At 31.9% G+C, this 24,213-nt stretch overlaps 2 protein-coding genes and 2 long non-coding RNA genes across 5 annotated transcripts; 3 read left to right on the plus strand and 1 right to left on the minus strand.

Moving 5' to 3' along the window:
* Positions 1-5,703: 5,703 nt before the first annotated feature.
* On the plus strand, positions 5,704-8,324 carry LOC146943776 (uncharacterized). 2 transcript variants are annotated; one of them, XR_015025700.1, is made up of 3 exons: positions 5,704-6,313; positions 7,178-7,304; positions 7,731-7,912. It is a non-coding gene; the product is annotated as an uncharacterized LOC146943776 (long non-coding RNA). The 2 variants fall into 2 exon arrangements; XR_015025699.1 differs by lacking the exon at positions 7,731-7,912 and adding an exon at positions 7,914-8,324 and having other exon boundaries at positions 5,749-6,313.
* LOC146943777 (uncharacterized) lies at positions 6,322-7,984 on the minus strand. The gene is made up of 3 exons (XR_015025701.1): positions 7,873-7,984; positions 7,706-7,770; positions 6,322-7,225 (listed from the first exon to the last, which is right to left on the minus strand). It is a non-coding gene; the product is annotated as an uncharacterized LOC146943777 (long non-coding RNA).
* A 6,531-nt stretch (positions 8,325-14,855) lies between the features above and the next one.
* On the plus strand, positions 14,856-15,524 carry LOC146943778 (uncharacterized). The gene has a single exon (XM_085742047.1). It carries the CDS (start codon positions 14,930-14,932, stop codon positions 15,317-15,319), a length of 390 nt encoding a protein of 129 aa, XP_085598173.1. The 5' UTR covers positions 14,856-14,929; the 3' UTR covers positions 15,320-15,524.
* Positions 15,525-18,302: 2,778 nt separating this feature from the next.
* Positions 18,303-22,757, plus strand: LOC146943779 (phosphoinositide binding protein). The gene is made up of 2 exons (XM_085742049.1): positions 18,303-18,692; positions 21,759-22,757. Exons 1-2 carry the CDS (start codon positions 18,454-18,456, stop codon positions 22,432-22,434), a joined length of 915 nt encoding a protein of 304 aa, XP_085598175.1. The 5' UTR covers positions 18,303-18,453; the 3' UTR covers positions 22,435-22,757.
* The last annotated feature ends 1,456 nt before the right edge of the window (positions 22,758-24,213 follow it).

Consider the following 24,213-nt stretch of genomic DNA (forward strand, 5'->3'; position numbering starts at 1 on the left):
GTTAATTCTTTCTTAGAGAAAAGTAATTTTGATTGTTTGGTGTTTGGTCGGAGATAAATAAAGTGTAACATATAGTTTGTCATGGGGGTTCTTTTTGTAATGGCTTGCCTAAAAACATATGCTGATTAAAAAAAAATAAAAAAAAAAAAAGAAATGAGAATATGATTAAATATAGTATTTTTTTTTTGAAGGAAAAATATAGTATTTATATTTTAATTTTAATTTATAATAATAAAACTTTGTCAAATAAAATTAATATAAGGGAAATTAATATAGATTAAAAAAAACAGATATAAGTATTTAATAAAATATAGATATAGATAAAAAAAAACAAAAAAAAAATTGATGTTAAAACTATAAAAGTTTCCAAAAGCTCTTTCGTTTTAAATGTACGTACTTTGTTTTTTGCAGGGTACTAGTAACATACCCGTGCATCCGCACGGGTACTGGTTGGTCGGGGATGAATTTTAGTAGTTTGAATTCGTCATTATGTCTTTGTAAACAGTTTAAATTTATACCATTTGAAAGTTAATCATTATGAATTTTACAATATATAAAATGTCGATATTATTATGAATTTATACCATTTATTATTTATTTCTTAACTTGTCAATGTTATTCATGGTGTGAACGATTTATAGGATTTCAAAAAAAATTATTTGGTGGTTTAAACATTAATAATATCAATTTATATAATTTTTTTCCTAAAAAACATATCAACTTATAAAAATTTAAAATATTTTTGTCAACTTGTCATGTGTACAATAATCATTTATCAAAGTTAGTTTAGCTAGTGACAATTTATTCCGTCCATTTACGTTACTTTTGGAATTTTAGTCAATGCTCGCTTCTCCCATGCATTTCATTTATCTACAAAATTTTAATCAATGTCGACTTATCTCGTGCATTTTAGTTGATAAGTGTTCAATATCATTGTAAAATTGAATTGAAGTGATGATATTATAAATAGTTTAAATGTTTTAGCAGGAAAAACTTATCCAGTGAATTTGACTTATTTATGAAATTTTAGTCAATGCCCATTTATCATGTGCATTTTAGTTTATGAGGGTTCAATATCATTATAGAATTGAAGTGAAGTGATATTATCCCGTGCATTTACGTTACTTCTAAGATTTTAGTCAATGCACACTTCTGCCATGCATTTCAGTCATCTACAAAATTTTAGACAATGTCTACTTATCTCGTGCATTTACGTTACTTTAGAAATTTTATTCAATGGCCACTTCTCCAATTCATTTAAGTTATCTACGAAATTTTATTCAATGTCCACTGATCTCGTGCTTTTTTAGTTGATAAGTGTTCAATATCATTGTAGAATTTAATTGAAGTGATGGTATTCTAAACACTTTAAACATATTAGCATGATTTTTTTTCTATAAATGACAACTTGTCATGTAGACCAAGGTTAGTTTAGTCAATGATAACATATCTCATGTATTTGATTTATTTCCGATAGTTTAGTCAATTTTCACTTATCTCGTGCATTGTAGTGTTTGAAGGTTCAATATCATTATAAAATTGAAGTGAGGTGATATTACAAATAGCAGGAACATTCTAGCAGGAACAATTTTTTATAAATAATGTATATCAAATTAGCTTAGTCAACGATAACTTATCCTGTCCATTTGCGTTACTTTTGAAATTTTAGTCAATGCAGACTTCTCTCATGCATTTCAGTTATCTAAGAAATTTTATTCAATATCCACTCATCATGTGCATTTTAGTTAATAAGTGTTCAATATCATTGTAGAATTGAATTGATGTGATGATATTCTTAGTAGTTTAAATGTTTTAGCAAAACAATTTTTTATAAATGACAAATTTTCGTGTAAATCAATGTTAGTTTAGCCAGTGACAACTTATCCCGTGTATTTGATTTATTTCTGAAATTTTAGTCAATGTTCACTTATCTCGTGCATTTTAGTTTATCAAGGTTCATAATCGTTATAGAATTGAAGTGAGGTGGTATTATAAATAGCATAAACATTATAGCAGGAACCATCTTAAATAAATGTCAACCGGTTCCGTGTATTAAAGTTAATTTAGTCAGCAAAAACTTATCTTGTGCATTTACGTTACTTATGAAATTTTATTCAATGGCCACTTCTCCGATTCATTTCAATTATCTACAAAATTTTATTCAATATCCACTTATATCATGCTTTTTAGTTAATAAGTGTTCAATATCATTGTAGAATTGAATTGTGGTGATGACATTTTAAATAGTTTAAACATTTTAGGAGGAACAATTGTTATAATTGACAACTTGTCATGTAGGTCAAGGTTAGTGTAATCAATTACAACTTATCATGTGTATTCGATTTATTTCTGAAAGTTTAGTCAATGTTCATTTATCATGTGCATTGTAGTTTACGATGGTTCAATATCATTATAGAATTACCGTGTATCAAAATTAGTTTAGTCAGCGACAACTTATCGTGTGTATTTACATTACTTTTGAAATTTTAGTCAATGGTCACTACTGCTATGCATTTTAGTTATAACACAAAATTTAATTCAATGTCCACTTATCTCGTGAATTTTTGTTGATAAGGGTTCAATTTCAGTGTAGAATTGAATTGAGGTGAGGATATTATTAATAGTTTAAACGTTTTAGCATGACCAATATTTATAAATGACAACTTGTCCTATAGATCAAGGTTAGTTTAGTCAACGACAAATTATCACGTGCATTTCATTTGTTTATGAAATTTTAGTTAATGCAACATTATCATGCGCATTTTAGTTCATGAGGGTTCAATATCATTATAGTATTGAAGTGAGAGGATATTATAAATAACATGAATGCTTTAGCAAGAACAATTTTTTTATTAATAACATATGGTTTCGTGTATCAAAGTTAATCTAGTCAATGACAACTTATCCCGTGAATTTACGTTACTTCTAAAATTCTAGTCAATGCACACTTCTGCCATGCATTTGAGTCATGTACAAAATTTTAGTCAATGTTCACTTATCCCGTGCATTTACTTTACTTTTGAAATTTTATTCAATGGCCACTTCTCCAATTCATTTCAGTTATCTACAAAATTTTATTCAATGTCCACTAATCTCGTGCTTTTTAGTTGATAAGTGTTCAATATCAGTGAAGAATTTAATTGAGGTGATGATATTTATAAATAGTTTAAACGTTTTAGCATGATTTTTTTTTTATTTTTATAAATGACAACTTGTCCTGTAGATCAAAGTTAGTTTAGTCAATGATAACATATCCCGTGTATTTGATTTATTTCTGAAAGTTTGGTCAATGCTCACTTTTCCCATGCATTATAGTTTTGAAAGTTCGATATCAATATAAAATTGAAGTGAAGTGACAAACAAAATAGCAAAAACGTTTTAGCATAAACAATTTTTTATAAATAACGTGTATCAAAATTAGTTTAGTCAGCGACCACTTATCCTGTGCATTTGCGTTACTTTTGAAATTTTAGTCAATGCAGACTTCTCTCATGCATTTCAGGTTAGTTTACTAAAATATGTTTAGTAGCGTATTTCCTTCGATCACTATTATAAGCAAAAAATTATATTTTAGATTTATTGAATCATTAATATACTTGTAGTCAATGTTCACTTATCCCGTGCATTTACTTTACTTTTGAAATTTTATTCAATGGCCACTTCTCCAATTCATTTCAGTTATCTACAAAATTTTATTCAATGTCCACTAATCTCATGCTTTTTAGTTGATAAGTGTTCAATATCAGTGTAGAATTTAATTGAGGTGATGATATTTATAAATAGTTTAAACGTTTTAGCATGATTTTTTTTATTTTTATAAATGACAACTTGTCCTGTAGATCAAAGTTAGTTTAGTCAATGATAACATATCCCGTGTATTTGATTTATTTCTGAAAGTTTGGTCAATGCTCACTTTTCCCGTGCATTATAGTTTTGAAAGTTCGATATCAATATAAAATTGAAGTGAAGTGACAAACAAAATAGCAAAAACGTTTTAGCATAAACAATTTTTTATAAATAACGTGTATCAAAATTAGTTTAGTCAGCGACCACTTATCCTGTGCATTTGCGTTACTTTTGAAATTTTAGTCAATGCAGACTTCTCTCATGCATTTCAGGTTAGTTTACTAAAATATGTTTAGTAGTGTATTTCCTTCGATCACTATTATAAGCAAAAAATTATATTTTAGATTTATTGAATCATTAATATACTTGTAGTCAATGTTCACTTATCCCGTGCATTTACTTTACTTTTGAAATTTTATTCAATGGCCACTTCTCCAATTCATTTCAGTTATCTACAAAATTTTATTCAATGTCCACTAATCTCATGCTTTTTAGTTGATAAGTGTTCAATATCAGTGTAGAATTTAATTGAGGTGATGATATTTATAAATAGTTTAAACGTTTTAGCATGATTTTTTTTATTTTTATAAATGACAACTTGTCATGTAGATCAAAGTTAGTTTAGTCAATGATAACATATCCCGTGTATTTGATTTATTTTTGAAAGTTTGGTCAATGCTCACTTTTCCCGTGCATTATAGTTTATGAAAGTTCGATATCAATATAAAATTGAAGTGAGGTGACAAACAAAATAGCAAAAACGTTTTAGCATAAACAATTTTTTATAAATAACGTGTATCGAAATTAGTTTAGTCAGCGACCACTTATCATGTGCATTTGCGTTACTTTTGAAATTTTAGTCAATGCAGACTTCTCTCATGCATTTCAGGTTAGTTTACTAAAATATGTTTAGTAGCGTATTTCCTTCGATCACTATTATAAGCAAAAAATTATATTTTAGATTTATTGAATCATTAATATACTTGTAGTTTATATTTATCACCAAATGCTATAGTTGCTCAATGAACTTACAAAGTGATTTTGAGATATCCCTAATAATTGATTTTTTTTTCATTTACGGCGACGATGAGTTATGCTCTAAGACCCCTGTTTGATTTTTCTTAACTCTATTTAATATTCCATCCATCTTAAAATAATCATCTTTTTAAATAATATTTGTTCCGTCTCAAAATAATTGTCACTTTAGAATATCAACACAACATTTAGTATTTTTTTTCACTATTATATTTTTATTTATTAAATTTCATCTGACGTAACTGTCCACTAACTACAAATAATAGAGGTATTTTGGTAAATGATATTAATTTTGGCACTGAAATCAACTTAATTATAAATATTTTCTTAAAAATTATGTAAAAACTTTAAACGACTATTACTTTGAGGCAGATGAAGTATTAATGAGTAAACCACCAAATTGTTCACTGTCTTTGTAAGACACACTCAAATTAGTCCATCATTCTTCCGTCATGAGACAATAACATAGAGATAAAGATTTAATTGAAAAACTTTTGATAATAGTTCTAAATAGCCTTTGTTTTTGCCAAAAATTTATCAATTAAGTAACTCGTCGTGTCACAAAAACACAGATAATAATTTAATTGAGAAAATTTTGACAAAGATTATTTTTAAAACATTAATAGAGGACTAATTTGAGAATAAATTTTGAAACCAATGGTTTACTCATTAATTAATTGTCCTATTAATAAATATTAATTATTTGTAACTTTGTTTTAATTCTAGAAATGTAAGTATATCTACACTCATTAATTGTTTGTAACTTTTTTCCCACACCACACGTACACACTTCAAATATCTACACATCAGCCCTCTTTCTCCATTCACTTTCTTAAATCCTCACACGTCTCACATTTTTTTTATTTAATATTATTTAATAATTTGTTTATTTTGAACAAAATCTATCACAGTTTCCACATCTCTCACATATGTCCCTTCTCTCTCTCTCTCTCTCTCTCTCTCTCTCGCCTGAAACCATCCATGTCTTTCTCTTCTCCACCATGAACCACCGTCACCAACAACTTCCGACCAGATCTACATCTTTCCGGCGACCTTTACTAAAAAAAAATTACATATTATTCATCTCCTCATTCTCCTCTTTCTTTCTATCAAATTAGATTTTCAAAAGGAAATATCTTGAGATTTTCAGGTTTTAAAAAATGAGATTTTCAGCCACAGTTTGGATGCACCACCACCATTCTTTATAAAAAACCCTTGTTTATTTCTCCGATTTTGCGGCCACCGTGAACCTCCACTGCAAAAATCAAACTGATGTTTTGCTTACCCTAAACATCCACAACAAAACCTACAAAAAGTAAGGCCGGAGCAATTTTTTTGATACAACCGCAACAACAATAGCTTAAATTTCGTCATCAAACATGCAACAACAACAACAGTCGGAAGATGAAATTTGATGTGATTTTCAAGTGATGTAAGAATATTATTTTGTATATTTATGAATCTGTTTTAGGGTTTTTTTTTAGATCTAATACTACTGGTATTCTTTTGTAATACTTTTATTGGATCTTTGATAAAGAACCTTTTTTATTGCAAATTGCTTGAAGACTTCTTTTCGTAGGTTTTTTTTTTGTTCATGCAAAAATCATAAGGTTTTCTTAACCACAAAAATTTATCCTTTTTACTGCAGTTTTGATCTTTTTTCGAATATAAAACGAAGACTTTTCTGTTTAAAAATTTCAACCCATATTTTTTTATAAAAAATTCTCTCTTTTAATATAACTCAATTTTTTTTGTATAAATAATAAAAGAGACACCAGATTTTTAATATATCCCATATTTTTTTAATAAATTTTCTTTCAATAAACCTCATTTTTTTTCGTATAAATAATATGTAGGTCAACTAAAAGCATAAATTCTTTCCGGAGAGCATCAATACTTTCAATAAAATCAGAACACAGCTCATCAATCTTTTCTCTGTTTCACGTTTCTGCTAGCCTACTACACTTTTCCTTGTTGCTGCTAGCCTGCTATTGGGTGCTTAAATGGACTTAAAAGACCAATTAAATAAACTTAAACGGACTTAATTTGGGTGCTTATCTTTTTTCATTTTTCCTCATTCTCAATGGACATTTTCTTTTTCATGAAAGACTCTTTGTTATTTGTATTAAAAACATCAGTACAATTGTTGAGATTTACAATATCATGAGTCCTCAAAGTGTCATATTCTTTTATTTTCATGTGTAAACTATATTTGAATTTAAATTTTCGTTATAGTATTTATTTTGTTGGCTAGGAAACAAAATAATTTAAAAGAAATTTTATTTTTATTTGGCAGAACATCCTCTATTGTTGACTGGAGGCAGGAGAGCTGCTTTCAAATCTCCTGCAAAATGAAGAACATAAAAAGGAGCTTAGTAAAACATACAAGAAGAAAAAATGAACAATCTCTTCATGAGAGAAGTGTAAGATTTTCTTCTTGAAAATATTTATCTTTCTTCATCATCTTCTTAATTTAAAGAACAATACTATGTTAATTTTTTTTTTTGGATCTTTGGTCAGTTGTTTTACATAATAGAAATTTTATTTAGATATAAAAGATTAAAACTCTTGAATAAAATAAGAACTTTTTTGAATGTAACATTGAAAGATAAAATAAAGGTAAAAAGTTTAGTTCTTCATAAGAATGTCTTTCTTTGTAGTTTGTTGGAGAGATATGAAGATTATTTGACTTTGCTGCAAAATATCATATTTTCCAAAAAAAAATAAAAAAATTGGCAACATACAATACACCTTTCCTGCAATAACAATTTATTGAGGATTTAAAAAAATTGGCAACATACAATACATCTTATTGTTTACTTACTTGTGTCTCCTTTCTTTGTTTGTAGTTTGATGAAGAGACAAGAACTCTGTTCAACTTTTGCATTTCTAGATAAATAAATTGTTGTTGAAGATAAATACAAATAATGAAAAGTTACATGTTAGATAAAGAAAAGAGTAAATTTTAGACACTTTAAACATCAAATGAACCTGTAGATCTGAAAAGTTGTTCATAATATTATTTTTTGCAGCACTTCAACTACTTGTTCGGTTGAATGAAGTACAACTTTCAAGTTTCCTGCAAAATAAAATTGAAGATGAGAAGATGGAGATTAGAAAGTTTAAAAACCTACAAAATAAAATTGAAGAGTAGAGTAGAAAATGAGGATTAGAAAGTTTGAAAAGAAGAAAATACAGACCTTGATCTTCCTCATTATTTCCCTGCCCTCACTTGTTAACATTTTTATCTTTTGTACCTAGATAATATTGAATATTTATCTTGTGAATATTTCGGTTTACCTTAATTGAGAATAATAGAGTTGAGATAAAAGCAAGTGAGAGAGAGAAAAACCAGAGAATGATAGTAGAAAGAGTATTGGATGATATATAGAAAGACTATTTGAAATTTCAAAATTTGAATTATTCATTTTTGCCCCCCAAAATATTGAGAAGAGTGCAGGGCTTTTTCTGGAGTTATAGTACAAAAGGCAACTTTTTCCTTTTTGTTGTCCAACAAAATTTGTTTCGTATGGTTACCATGGAACCAGCCTATCCTTTTTGAAGAGCAATTAAAGCAAACTATTAAATTTTGGATGGTTAGATGACATCATAGTAATTTAGTTAGCAAAAGCAAAATTTAGACATGTTTTGCCCTTAAAAGTGGGACGTGGCAGAAGGATAGCATGGGTTAAAATTGTTTTTTCCACAACATCTTTTTTTCTTATATTAAGAAGGATTGTTGCTTTTGATTTGAAATCTAGGCATGGTGCTAGTGTTGAGGCCTCTCTTCATGTGTTTTTGTTATTGCATTTTTGTCAAAAAGACTTGAACAAGCTATTGGATTACCTTTTGGATCCAAACTTTGTTAATTTAGACCTCATTATTTGATTAGAGTTGAACTTGAGTGAACCCCTATCTCTAATATGTTGATCAAAGAAAGAATGAAGATGACGATCTTTTTAATGGAAATGCAAAGTCTTTATGTTGGATGTCATGACTCTGATACCATGTTGAGAAATCTAACAAAGAATAATAAAATGAGAGAAATAAGAAATTTGGAATTGATATCATAAACCAATTGATTGCAGATTACAATGTGTATGGAATGCACTTTATATAGTCATTTTATCATAACGAATATAATCAACTATCAATTAATCATAACTAATTGGTAACTATCTTAATCAATACTAACAAATCTCTAACTATATCTAGCATTTGCACAATTGTATTTTTCGCTAAAGAGACTTAGAACATGCTATCGGTTACAACTCCCCTAACTCTAATATGTTAATCAATTGAAAGTTGTGTTTTAGTGTTACTTTGGTGCACCCGTGATTTCATTTCAATGATATTATTTTAATTTTATCCCCAGTTCGGTCGAGAGGTTACATCAAGTTTACATAAAATGGTGGAAGGTATTGCATTCAAGCACGCCCAGTTAGTGGATCTTGTTCGCATTTATCCCATCTATTAAGCTCAACCCCTGTATTTTGGTGCATTCCTTCCCTTGGTTGGATGAAGCTAAATTGTGATGGGGTTGTAGCAAACTTAATTGGCTTTGCAACTTATGGAGGTACTCATTGTAACAACCATTTGACTATCTTGTTCTCTTTGCAGCTAATCTTGCCACGTGCTCCATAACACATACAAAGCCTTGGGGTATTATGTTATGCCTCGCACATTATTATCTCTAAAAACTTCTCGTTGATTTTTGTTAAATCTAATTCACTTGTGGCACACCGTTCGGAAGTTGAAACTAAGTGTATTCAACAAGACACCTTTTACAAAGGACAAAATTGTGAGGGCTCACACAGAAACCGGACAATACCTTAGAACATGGTGTGGTGTACTTAAGGGTGAAATAAATCATTGGCGACTTCACCTTAGAACATGGTGTGGTGTACTTAAGGGTGAAATAAATCATTGGCGACTTCACTGAGGTGTCGAATAAAAAACTCCCCCTTAGCCTCGATTGGGGGCAATTTTTCCAGTACACCTTAATAAGTTTGATGTAGAATTTCTACATGTCATATAACTATGTACACGTGAGTATATATAGGATCGTTTTCCACATGGAGTTGTGTTAAATCATAAACGTTTTCACAATCTTTCACATTAAGGTATCCTTTATAAAATGTTTGTTTGTAACACTATATCCACAGATGACATAAAAGTAAAAACGAGAGGAGATCGAACTATTTCACTTGCGGTATAAGATAACGAGCAAGCATAACAGCAGCAATCTCTCGATCGATTAACAGACTCTAGCTTTATAATCAATATTATTACAATCATTTCTACAACATCCTTCGTGTCCAAAGCGACATCGTTATTTCTAAGTTAGCGTTTAAACATTTGTGTCCAAATCCCTTAAACGATAACAAAGTCGATCGGATAACTTAATCGACCGTGTCCAGCCTGATTAAGTATCTGAAAGCATTAAATTCTTGATTAAAAGTAATTATCAAAGGTTTACAAACTTGTCAAGAGTGATATAACATAAGATAGATTGTTATTCTAGTTCTAGATTCAAGAGTTTGTGTCCAAATCATCTTGAATCTCATTGAAAGCATTAAACATAAGAATAACAACAATATTGAATCATTAAGCTAGAACCTTATATATTAAAAGATCAAAAGATTACATAATAGCTTGTTTGTTACCTCAATACTACAAAGAAGATGATAGCTACATATAGACATGTATACTATGCAAAGGATGAAGGAAAGATGAAGATTCTATGTCAAGATCCTTCGTGTCCAAAGTGATCTTGAGTTGATTCTACTCCTAAACACCTTGCTTTGTGTTTCTCTCTTGGAAATAGCTCTGACCTCTCTCTTAGAATGTATGAAAATATCAATGGAATAGTGAATGACCTAAAAGAGAGGTAAAAATGCTATTTAAAGGGCCTGTGTTTTTGTACCTACGCCAATAGCGCAAATTACGCTAATAACGTGGTATGTCGGCCTATAATCTGGCCAATGGGCTTGTGCCACGTTGGCCTTGCCCTGCTTCTACGCTCCAGCTACGCTAATAGCGTGGTCCTCTGGAGCTTTTACGCTAATAGCGTAAACCACGCTAATAGCGTGTTTCTTCATGACCAGCTTCGCTCCAGGTGCGCCAGTGGCGTAGCTCTCTGGAGCTTGTACGCTAATAGCTCAGTATACGCTAATAGCGTATTCTTCAAGAGTGTTCCAGATCCACGCCCCAGGTGCGCCAATGGCGTAACTCTCTGGACTTGGGCATTTCTTCATCACGCTAATAGCGTAGGACACGCTAATGGCGTAGGACTTTGAACTTTGACGTTTCTTGCTCCTTGCTTGTATTTTCCTGCACAAAAAGGGTGGAATAGGGCTCAAAAGCATAAAGACATATTTGCATAATATTTGGAGTTTTCCATGGAGAATCTTGCAAAACAAGTCACTAAAATGCCTAAACTCCTATATGAAATATATCACTTTTAAACACTTATCAAAGTTTCACATCACTCAAGAGTTTGTGAGGGCTCACACACAAAGCGGACAATACCTTGGAACATGGTGTGGCGTACATATGGGTGAAATCGATCATTAGCGACTTCACTGAGGGGTCGAGTAGAAAACTTCCCCTTAGCCTCGGCTGGGGAGCAATTGTTCTGCTACACCTTAATAAGTTCCACATCACTTAGAAGTCGAGGCTAAGGGTAGTTTATATACAACACTAACATTCCTCAAACCAACGAAGCGTCTTTTCAAAATACAAAACTGTGAGAACACAATACCTCAAAATACAGTGCGGCGTACTTAAGGGTGGAACATATCATGTTTCTTGCCATTGCTTTTAGTTGGTTTGTGAAATCCTCTCGTGTAGCTCATTTTGTAGTCATACACTTTTAGTAAAGGTAATCAAATTGTTGACGCCTTTGCTAAATTTTTAATTGAGTGGCAGTATGATTTTTAATTTTGTTCGAAATTTTCTTACATACATCATTTTTTTTTACACCTCTCCAATCCAATCAATTTCTCTCGTGATTTTGTTGTGGTTTTTATCCCTTTCGCACACTCAAATTAAGAACTAGTATGATATATGGTCATTTTAAATAGGCATGCGTAATCATATTAGTCTGCATCTTAAAGAATCCACATTCCACTCCATATGAAAGCTTTGAAATGAAAATGAGAGTAAATTCTTGCACTCGTCACCAATAGCTTCAAGCTTTGTAGCATGATCACATCTCTTGGTCATTTGTTCTTGTCTGTAACCAGTTCGAACTACAATTCAAAAACAACATCAAAATTAAGATCATTCATCTAGAATTGGATTAGGTGCATGCAGTTGGGATAGGCGCAATCAAAATGCAGTCAACATCTCAGTACCGTGCAATTACTATCAAATGGTGTAAATATGAATACATATTTTTATTTAACATAAAATTATGAGGTAAAAAATCAGGACCCGCTTCTTTCAATCAGGCGATCGTAAATCACTCACTACATGTTTTCATGTAGTCTCTACTAGACGGTAGAGCAACCTCATCTCATTCATCTACTTGAAAAGTGTCAACACACAAAGACTTTACCGAATCTTCTTGGAATTTCAACAAATTTTTTACATGTCCCTGCATGCATTCCCACAAAGCCCCTCAAAATATCAGTTAAGATAATAAGAGTTTATTGGTATTAGTTGGTTAGTTACTATTTTTTTAAAGTAGTTGGTTAGTTCTTTTTTTTGAAAGAACAACTGAGGAGCCCCCTCTGAGCAATTGCCTAATTTGCTTGATCTTTCCACATTGATGTATCGACGGGTCCACAAGTAGCAAAAAGAATAAAAGAAATATAAAAAACTCAAAAATTTTGTCTTGCACTGTTCAATGTCACAAGGAGAAGATACCAACTTCTAAAATAAAACCACCTACTTAGTCAGAGAGTTAAAATTACGTACCCACGGAATTCATTGATCACTGGGTTTGTGAACGCGTGTCCTTATATGTGGGGCTAGCTACCCTTTACCAAGTTACTTCTCATTAAATACAATTCATGCCTAATATTTGGCAATTGGCAAATTTTTGTGCATGTACTAATTTTTCTTTTTCAAATGTATAGTGACAGAATTAAGTGCATGAGAAAGGGTAACGCCTAACCTTTAGGGTGTGTTTGGTTGTGAAAAGAAAGTGTGAAGAGAGATAAATGTGAGAAAGAGTTTGAAAAGAGAGAAATAGATGAGAAATAGAGTGGATTTGATATACTGTTTGATACAAGAGAAGAAAGAGAGAAATAGAGGAGAAAGAAGTGTGTTTAATTTTTGAAAAGACTAAAATGTCCTTATATTAAAAAAACTAATAGAATTTATTATCTTAGTAATTTAATTTCATATATAATTTTTATAAGAGGAACTCATATATAATTAATGCAGTTTTTATTCTAATTTAATTAAAAATTAAATTGATTATTTTTACACGGTAATTAGATTACTTTTTAATTAATTGTTTAAAATATTTTGAAATAGTCTGTTAATTAAATCAATTCATTACACTAGTTTTATTAAAAAAAAACAAATATGACTAGATTACCACACTATTTAATTTAACTATTCTTCAAAAAAAAATTAACTAGTTTTATCGTGGTTATTTGGTTATAAAAAAAAATAGTGTTATTCAGTTTTAAAAAAATAATAATGTTAGTGATAATGTCCATGGATCATATTATCATCAGTGTTATTCACCGTAAGTTGTCTGCTTGAGGATGGCAATGCTGGCATACACATGAAAGCAAGGGCATAATTGAGAAATGCCTAAAATACCAACAGCTCCTCCCGTTTCTTCACACCCATGGAGAGAAAGAATCTTGATGTGGGGCCCACTGGTTTTTAATCTCTCTCCCCTATTTCTTTCCTCACCAAACAGCTTTGATGGGACACTTCTCTCCTTTCTCTCTCTCTTCAACTTCTCTCTTCTCATCTTCTCCTCAACCAAACAGCCCCTTAGAATGTCAGCAATGAGGATAATATATTATAGTATAGTCTTATTTGATGTGATAAGCTCTTGGTGCTTAGCAAGTAAGCCACTTCAACAATTATCCTCTACACCCAATTCTCAATCCAGTAGGAAAATCTCAAAATTAAAAGTTTGGTACCAAATTATAATGTCATAATTATTTTATTTTCTATTTCTTCTACTAGAGTTAATCATATTCGAGATATTTTAGGACATTAAATGTGGATATATCTTTCGATTGAAATTTGAACCTTAATTCATTTGTTAAAAAACTATCAATTTTGTTGAGTTTAAATGTGAGTGACCGAGTCTCACGTCAATTATAAATGAATAAAATGTTGAATATATAAGATGGTCATACGATATACTGAATATCTTTATGTTTTGGGTAGAGATGTAAAGCTCCCTCTTTCTATTTTTGAAGCATTGATTTATTGTTACTCTTGACACTCGATTGGACCCCAACAAAACTCGTTGTTGCTCTTGACTCTCCGACGGCCTCCCAACACACTTCCACTTTTACTAAACTGCAACCTAGTTATATATTGATGGCATAATCATTTGTCCTTATTTTTGGACTAGCTGTAATTATCACTACTACAATTAGTTAGAAAAACTATATCCCACTTGATTAGTATCAAGTTTAATAGATATATGTACCAGTAAAAAGAAAGTTGGGTACAAGTATCTATTATCTAATATCTCATGATTAACTCATGTTAATAACATTACTAAATCGGGAAATGAGGGTCATCAATGTATTCAATTTCAAACAAACCAAGACATATTAACCAACTTGTTTGACTCCAAGTCATAAACAACTACTAGTTTTCTTTCCCTCTCTTGGTCAACTTTCTCCACGTAGGAGTGAGAAAACAAATCCATTGATTAAAAAAGAAAAAACAAGAGGTTGAATGGTTTCAATAGTAGCAAGTTGCCCCACTACATATAATGTACTAGTATTTATGTATTTTTCTTTTCTTTTTATTTTGGCCTCAAAATTTAGTTATATAAATAATTGTGAGTGAGCCTTTGTGTAAGGCAATAAAACATAACATTTTCAAGGTTGATGAGATGAAGAAGAAATGTGAGCTATGCAAAAGTCCAGCAAAGTTGTTTTGTGAATCAGATCAAGCAAGCCTTTGTTGGGAATGTGATGCTAAGGTTCACACTGCAAACTTCATAGTCACAAAGCATCACAGATTTCTTCTCTGCCATATTTGTCAATCTCTAACACCTTGGCATGGCACTGGACCCAAGTTTGTACCCACCATCTCCCTTTGCAATCACTGTGTCACTGCTACCAACAATAACAACAACAATGATGAAGATAATGATCAAGATGATGATGATGATGATGATGATGATGCTGAGGATGATGATGATGAAGAAAATCAAGTGGTTCCATGGAAATCTACAACTCCACCACCAGTTTCTTCTTGTTCTTCAAATAGTGCAAACTAATGCTACCAACTAGTATAAATATATATAATATGTTTTTCTTCCTCTCTTCATTTTTCTTGTGTGCTAAATTTGAGGATTTTTGTTTTAGATTCATAGATTGGTAAGTAACAAAATTAATTTCTAGTTAATGTGTTGTAACTTGTAATAATCATATATCCACTCTCTCTTGTAGTAAATGCTTTCATTCATATAAAATATTTTCACACATTGGTGTTTTTTCATTTCCCTTTTCATGTGAAATAATCTATAGCTAATATGTATGTGTTTCTGTTACACCTTAGCAATCACATGTTTTATATGACTGCTTGATTTATGAAAAAGGTAAATCCTAACACAATATTTGTGTTTTCTCAACGACAAACAGACATTGCTATTGATGATTTTGATTTACTATTTGATTTGTAAATTATGAAGGGCCAGAATTATTATAGTAGAACATACATAAACTTGCGGTTCTAAATCGAAGATTGCCCCACTATTGCATTAATTATATATAGTACTTAAATTGACACCATGTGTTAAACTTCTATTTGATGTGATAATAACATGGCCTCCTTACACTGACTGAGGATTTTGTCTGATCTTAGATATTGCCTAAGTTTATAAACTTGTATATAGTCGATAGAGAAATGATATTTTGACAACCACTTTTTGACAATTTTTGAACAACTTTCTCTCTCATACTCACATGATGTTCTTATCCTCTCTTTTCTTTTTTTCTCTCTCCATTGTTTTTGACCAATAAGAAGTGAGAAAAACAAGGTTGTCAACAAAGTTGTCATCAAATAGATGTCAAAATATCATTACTCTAGTCGATAATCACCTGGTAACATATAAAATTGATCATATCACATAGATCGGTAGGAATATTATATAATAACGGATTAAAGGACAAACACTTCTTAGTTAATGTGATTCACTAATTATAGAATAAGCTTTTGAACCTGAGAATGGGGAGGTAGGGCCAACAAATTAGACAGCACCACGTGCTTTCCATAAGCATATTTTAGTATTCAAATAGCAACTTGAGAATGGATAGTTCTAATTCAAGCAAAGATAAACTTAATTAGTATTAAATTTGTTATCGAGATTTGAAGGAATCAAGAAAGAGGGTAAAACAATGTGGTATGCTTTTTATTTGGAGATCATAGTTCTACAATAAACTATCTTGATAATTGATTCACCGCAATATTTAAAAATCGTCTCAAACTTCAGGGATGACCATCATTGCCAACTCTCTACAACTACAAATTTAGGGTCGTCTTTATTGCATTGTCGAAGAAAGTGGCATAATCGGTATCAATTTAGCTAAAACAATTTTTAGAGGAAATCAACTTAGCTAAAGCATGATAAAATAAATATACACGTTTTATATTTGTTTTTTCTTATCACATCATAAGTGGAAGATTTTTTTTTTTTTTTTTGCAAAATTAAGGTAGGAAAGAAATGTACATTTATTGGTGATTCAATGCTATGAGAGTACGAGGGATATACATGTGGCTGTAAGTGTATGTATCCTTTTGCCAAAAATTTACCACCATGGATACAAGAGATACTTTTTGTTTTGAGAAGTATGTTCTGATTCCTTGGATTTTGATCTGCTCCAAATCCATTGGTTTATCTAACTTGTCCGTGATTGTACTTTACTATCTCAATGTGTGAACCACAAAAGCAAAAAAAAAAAAATCTGCTTGTTGAAATTATAGCCATTACATTCTCTTTGGCATCGACACATGTCAAAAGTCTTTTCTCATCAAATATGATAACACAAGAGCATGCATGCTTTAAACAACGATGTAAATCATATGGAGTCTCTATCAAATTCAACACATTTTTTAGATTCATGGAAGAAGAAGGAAGCAACGAATAAAGTTCTTTGTGTAGACCAAAAATTCAAAAAGGAATGAACATGACGTTACACTGCTTGTCTATCTCATTATTTACTTTAGGTGCTTGAGATATTTTCAGCCACGTATATAGTTTCAAAGAAGGTAATCATTGGTTGCACTCAACTTAGGTGATAGAATTTGATTAAATTGTACTCCTAAATTAAATTAAATTTGGTAGGGACAAACTGCTACAAGCGTGATGATATTTATCATGTTTGAGTTTAATCATCTGAAATATTGAGTTAAAGTCTTTCATTAGGTAAACTAATTAGTCCATAAGGTTGACAAGAAATTAAAATGAAATATAAATTAGCAAGTACTACAAGATAGGTGGAGTTTAACATGGGAAAGGTGAATCATTTCCCATCATGGGAAAGGTGATGTTTTGACCATAGATATAATAATAAAAAATGTCAATGGTTGAGATCTCTCACTTGTTACCCTTTTATGACTTTTTGGTTTTACATTTGAATCCAGCTACTTCGAACACCTTATACCCATGGATCATTCATCACACTGACGTGCTGCCCATTTCCAATTGTCCACCTACATCCATATAAAAGTAACTGACGCGAATTCCAAATACTCCTCCAAGCAAAGCTCGGGTTTATAACCAAGTTTAACACCCAAAAATGAAGAACGAGGAAAGTACCTCGATTTAAAAACTCTAGCAACTAGAGATTCAGGTTTAAACAGAAAACTCCATCCTTGCTTAGCTACCATAGCAAAGCTAAAAACTTTGAAATTCTTAAACCCCATTCCACCAAATTATTTAATGAATTTATAAACATAAATGTTGTCTTAAAAATACAAGTTAAATACTTAGGGAAGTAAATAATACACACTTAATATACTAACTGTGTCATTAAAAAAAAGCACCTTCTTTTCTGACCTTATTGAGTTTCTCGTGCACCCTATGTAGTTCAGATTATAAAATCCGAACCACATAAGCACCCTGTAAAATCCTCCAAAATACGTTAAAATATTTCGAATTTTAGAATCGGAATTGAGGGCATGAGAAACTCATAGGGTGGAAAAAGTAACTCCATAAAAAAAAGTTGATTTATTCTGTAAAAAGCCCAAATTAAACCCAGAAGAAGCCCATAAACACAAAACCAAGCCATCCTCTGTGGCGGTTTACCGCGACGACCTAGAACTCAAATCAATCATCAATCAAAATCGAAAATATTCGAAGATTCAAAGCCCTAACCCCTCTTTCTGCAAAATCACCGATCTATCACAGAAATGCCTCAGCGACATTCGAAGAACAACAACGATCTCGCGTTCTTCACCTACGATGAAAAGCGTAAACTCGGTTATGGAACGCAGAAGGAGAGGTTGGGGAAGGATTCCATCAAACCCTTCGATGCTTGTTCCCTCTGTCTCAAATCGTTAATCGATCCTATGAGCTGCCAAAAAGGTCACCTTTTCTGCAAAGAGTGCATTCTCGAATGCTTATTATCTCAGAAGAAAGACATTCAAAGGTACTCTCTTAATTTCAATGCTGATTTTAGTTAATGAAAGAGTTAATATGTGATGATATGATGAAAAGTTTTGAACTTGACACTGTTTAATTGAAATTATGATATGGGTTGTTTAATTTGTTGGCTACTAGATGCAAAATACTATTATTTGAAGTTGAATCAATGTTTTGTTTGTTACTTAGGTGCTTGTTTGGACATTCAATTTAATAAGTGCCTGTTTGATTTGGCTTATTTTTGAGCTTATGAAAAATAGCTTATGCAAATAAAGAAGCTTTTATGTTAATTCATAAGTACTCAGTACCCACTAACGAAAATTGTATCTTCATAAGCTGTTTTTTCATAGAATACCGTGACAAGCTTATGAATAATGCATGAAAGCTTTATTTATTTGCATAAGCTCAAAAATAAGCCAACCCAAACAGACCCTAAGCACTTGTAACAAAACTGCTTATGTATATAGTCAACATGTTTTCAGATAAGCTATAATTTGTTTTCATTAGCTAATAGCTATCTTGGAGAGATGATTGAAATAAGGTGAAAAGGGAAAACAACTTATGGACATGTCATTGGTTGTTTCTGTAAGATCTCTTGAAGAGTCTGACAAGTACTTATACTAGTAGATAAGTTCAAATAAGCCAATCCAAACAGGCCCTTAGTATTCCTCCAATAGTTTCTCCACCCAGAAACATGAAATTCATTGATTTGAAATTTCGAAATGAATCTGTGCCAGTCTATCCGTTGGAGCTCCAATCTCAATAATTGGCATGAGCAATACTTTGCTCTAACAGAACATAAAATGATGATGAATTGGAAAAGCTGGCAGCAGGCTTAGTATCTAGAACTGGAAGGAAAATAGAAAAGTGATAATATAAATACCCTTTTCTCGAACAGTGTCATAAGTACTTATGCTAGTAGATAAGTTCAAATAAGCCAATTCAAACAGACCTGTATTATCCACCTAATAGTTTCTCCATCTCGAAACATGAGATCAATTAATTTGAAATCCTAAAATGAATCTTGGTTTGAGACAGCTCAAATCTCCATTGTTTGCATGGCCAATACATTGTAACAAAACATATAACTCTGTTGAATTAGAAAAGCTGGCAGCTGACTTATACACTAGAAACTAGAGCAACGAAAATAGAATGACTGTTCATAGAAATAGCCTTCCTCAAACTCTGAAACCAGAGCATGGAAACCATAAAAGGAAGATTCTCAAATAGTGCTGGGCTGTTGGCTGATACTCTCAAAACACTGTCCAAGAATATTTCTGGCTTGAATGAAGAAATTTCTACCTCTTGATTTCATTTTAATCTAGGATTGGCCATTTCAACACGTGGTGGCTTTGGGGGTGGTGGTGGATTGCTACCTGATAGAGCCCACTTAATAAAGAGTTGCTCTGCTGGTAATGTGACACCATCAACCACATGTGGGTTAGCATCCAGTGGGAGCATGGTCAACCCACCTTTGGTTTGGATCACTGCTAGAGTGCTAGTCCTCACTTTGAACTCATATCATATTCATGCTTCACCTGTCTGCGATCCTTGACAAAGTTTGGCCACATTTTGTCTTTGCATTGGTCTCTTTTTAGTTGAAGTATGATTCAGGATTCCAGGGCTCTAGACCATGTTTCCCATAGAAGGGAACCTATACATCAACAAAGCTGGCAACTTTAGACATTTCCTCAAATGTTAGAAGACAGTGCCCCACCATCATAAAAAAATAACATTAATGCTTTTCAAAGGGATAATCAATAGCTAACATAGAAAGGCGATTCCTTCTTAGGGACAGTGGTGGAGACAAATATATCTATGCCTGGAATATTAGACTTCTGAGTAGCCTTATATTGAGTTTGAGTTTCAAATTTTTCTTTTAAGAACATTAGAGTGGAATGGTTTAGTGGACATAGTTTGGGCAACTGTTCAAAGAACCAAGAAAAAGCAAACTATCTCACAAACTACAAAATTGCCGAATGCCCCATAGCCAGACTGCATCAGTATTTTGATGTATGTGAGATATGATTTGCTTTCTCTTGTTTGTTGGACCAGTTGCGCCAACTCTGTCCAGTAAATTGTTCCATGATTCTTAATGTTCTTAAAGAGAAAGTTGAAACTCCAACTCAATATAATGCTATTGGGAAGTCAAGCATAGATATATTTGTCTCCACTGCTGATCCTAAGAAAGAACCACCTCTTTTCGCTGCAAACAGTATTTTGTCTATTTTAACTACTAGTCGCATTGGAAGGCGCTCATGCTATGTTTATGATGATGGAATTGAAGGAAATATAACAGAGATAGCCCAAAATCATAGATACAAAAGTATGATATATTATAAAATATGTAATCGTGTACCTTGATCAGATGGCACAAGTTTACATATTTTATAATATGTCATAGTTTTTTATCTATGATTTTGGGCTATCTGTTAAATTTCCATCAATTGGTATGAGAGAAGTCAGGAGCGGAGTAGAGGGGCACTTCTAACTTTCGAGGCAATGTCTAAAGCTTCCAGCTTTGCTGATGTATGGGTTCCCTTATGTTGGAATTGGAAACATAGCAAAGAGATCCTGCAAAAACAGAGTGCAGCCGAACTTTGTCAAGGATTGTAGACTGGCGATTTGTGAGTTTGATGAGTTCAAAGTTAGGATCAGTAGGTTGCTCGACACTATCTGCTGTCGCTCAGATTTCTTAAATAGAGAGAGCGTGGTCAATCCACTTGTGGTCTGGATCACTATTAGCTTGAATAGGGAGAGACATACATGAATATAAAAAAAATTATTTTTGAAGTTACATGATTACCCATCGCTTTGCATTATTTTTTAGAAGAAAAAGTGGGAGGTTTTTGGTTCATGGTGGACAACTCTAAAGCACTCCTTCACAAATTCTAGTGGGTGGATTATAGCAATCCCCTTCAAGTATATGTCGTCTTTATGTATGTTACATTTTCATTGCTATGAATACAACCAGTGTTAAGTCCCTCTCAAAAAAATAAAATAAAATACAACCAGTGTTAAGTTGTGAACATTAACAATGTTGTTTGTGATATTTCCATTTTCAATAAAATAGGAGGCTTGTTGCACATTCTGCTCAGCAGAAGCAAGAAAAAGAAGAGGAAGAAGAAAAATTAATGTTGCAGAAGGCTAAAGAGCTTGATGCATTTGATCAGCAAAATCATGGTGCTGTACCACAATACAGTGATAGAAATTATAACCGTGACAAGAATGGTTTCCATGGGGCAAACAGTGTGAAGGTCACTTCCTATGAGGAAGAAGCCCTTAGGACAATGAAGGCATTTTGGCTGCCTTCTGCTACACCAGAAGCTTCTGTTAAAGTAGAAGCTCCTTCTACAAGCACCATCTGTCCGGAAGGCAAGGAGAATCTAAAGTTAAAGACACTTTTTCCTGTCCAGTTCACTGAAGATACTAGTGAGCAGAAGAAATCGAATGCTCTTGATCGGAGCTACATTTGTCCTAGCTGCAAAACCACTCTCACCAATACAATGTCACTTGTGACCCTCAGTTCATGTGGGCATGTCTTTTGCAAAAAATGTTCGGACAGATTTATGGCTGTGGATAAGGTTTGTCTTGTTTGCAACAAGGCATGTAAAGAGAGACATTTGGTTAATTTGAAGAAGGGAGGGACAGGTTTTGCTGGTCATGATGATAATCTTGAAGCCAAAGATTTCAAGCATTTGGGAAGTGGTTCTGGTTTGGGGCTGGTTAGACCTGCGATGAAGACTTAAAATAAACCTGTTTGTTCAGGTTGTTGGAAGATGATACTTGATTCAGAAGAAGAAAAAATGTGCATTAAACTTCTCTTTATTATGAAGTTATCTTGTTACCCTCATCATCTTTTTTTTACTAATAATGTATTTTACAACTTGTATTTCAAATTTGGTTTCTCTTTCTGTTTAGCTAAATCACACCTTGATAATTTTAAATGTAGTGTATGCAATTTCAGCTATATTGTAAGTTCATCTCAGTATATAATTGACATTGGTATGCTGCTGATGACCATGTGAAGATTGGTCCCGTTACTAATATATTATATTATCACTCAGTGAAATAGTAAATCTACCATTTTATTATATGTGTGATTGCATATATGCTCTGGCTCTCGTGAATTATCATGTTTCTATTATTATGATAGATATTTTTGTGGTCAAATATTCCACGTGGATAACTGTATGCACGTGGGATGCTTCAGGATACAGGCAAGCAAACGGGTTTTAGCACTTATCCAATATCCACGAATGCAACTAAATGACAACAACTCTCAAAAAAAAAAACTCCAAAAAAAGCTACATGTGATAGACAGACAGTGGGATTCTTTCATTTTCAACCGAAAGTTCTACTTGCTCCTACTTCTTATCAGAGCTGTCCTCTATTAGCAACATGAATTCATACAACATATTAAGATAGAAGAGAGAGGATAAAGGAGGCTGGATTGCAGAGTCAAGAATATAAAAAGTTACAAAAAAAAAAAATAAACCTGCTTAAATTTTAAAGAATTTTTTTAGAGGAAAGTTTAAAGAAATTTTTTTTGCATTAATATTTGAAAAATAAAATCACATAAAATACAGCTCAAGATTTGCTCGAGTGGGTGGCCAATGGTGCATGATGACAGGGTGTTTATTTTTTTTAATTAACCATATCCACAAATATTTATCACCCATTTTTATATTTGTGGTTCTATTCCTTTCTTTTATATGCAGATTAGGATGATACGGATATGGGGGAAAGTTTCCTACTTTCCATGTTTTAATTTAACCAAAATAACTTGTCCATTGGTCAGTGTCCAATTTTTTTAAAATAAAAATTAAATGCGTTATGAAAACTTTAGTTATAGGTAAGGGAAACAAAATTTCTTTGCTTCCAAGCGTTGAGTCCATGTATGTAGCTACTTCCCCAAGGGACACAAACTATGATAATTCAATTATTTAGCATTACCATATTTGTAATTAGAGCTTTCATTTTTTATTTTTAATAGTCTAGTGCCTAAAAATTCATATCAGGTAAATATTGTATATAGGATAGTCAGAGTTCGAACCCCTACATATATTATACAATGTTCTATTAATTGAGCTAAACTCACATCATGTAATTACAAGTTCTTAATTCATTGAAAACATTTTTTTAAATATTAATTCATTCAAACATTTGTCAAAAACAATTCATTCAAAACACTCTAAAAAAGAGATCATTCAAACATTTTTTTTGAAGGAAAAAATCATTCAAACATGATGAGTAACATCAGTCACATTTGACCAACACAACGACCATATTAACTATATTTGAAAATCTATGATGTGTGCAATACTGTAATTTATCTCTTAAAAAATGATCCAATTTTACTAAAAAAATTGAAAATTCATTTATTCGTAAATACATAATAAATTTACCAGCTTATTTATTTGATTGATCGGGATCAAAGTTTGACCCCCTTTCTTTGGGTACACATTTTCCCTTTTTTTAAATGTACATAAAACATGATTTGACTTTATCCAAAATATGAAGGTGTT

Source organism: Medicago sativa, chromosome 2, assembly GCF_051527215.1.
Source record: "Medicago sativa cultivar Bolivia chromosome 2, Bolivia_mono, whole genome shotgun sequence".
NCBI classification, from domain to species: Eukaryota; Viridiplantae; Streptophyta; class Magnoliopsida; order Fabales; family Fabaceae; genus Medicago; species Medicago sativa.

What these genes read in the sequence shown, in the direction of transcription:
- LOC146943778 (XM_085742047.1), top strand. Translation starts at nt 14,930, where the DNA reads ATGAAGAAGAAATGTGAGCTATGCAAAAGTCCAGCAAAGTTGTTTTGT.
- LOC146943779 (XM_085742049.1), top strand. Translation starts at nt 18,454, where the DNA reads ATGCCTCAGCGACATTCGAAGAACAACAACGATCTCGCGTTCTTCACC. An exon ending in CAGAAGAAAGACATTCAAAG is followed by an intron (nt 18,693 to 21,758) that starts GTACTCTCTTAA and finishes TCAATAAAATAG; the next exon opens with GAGGCTTGTTGCACATTCTG.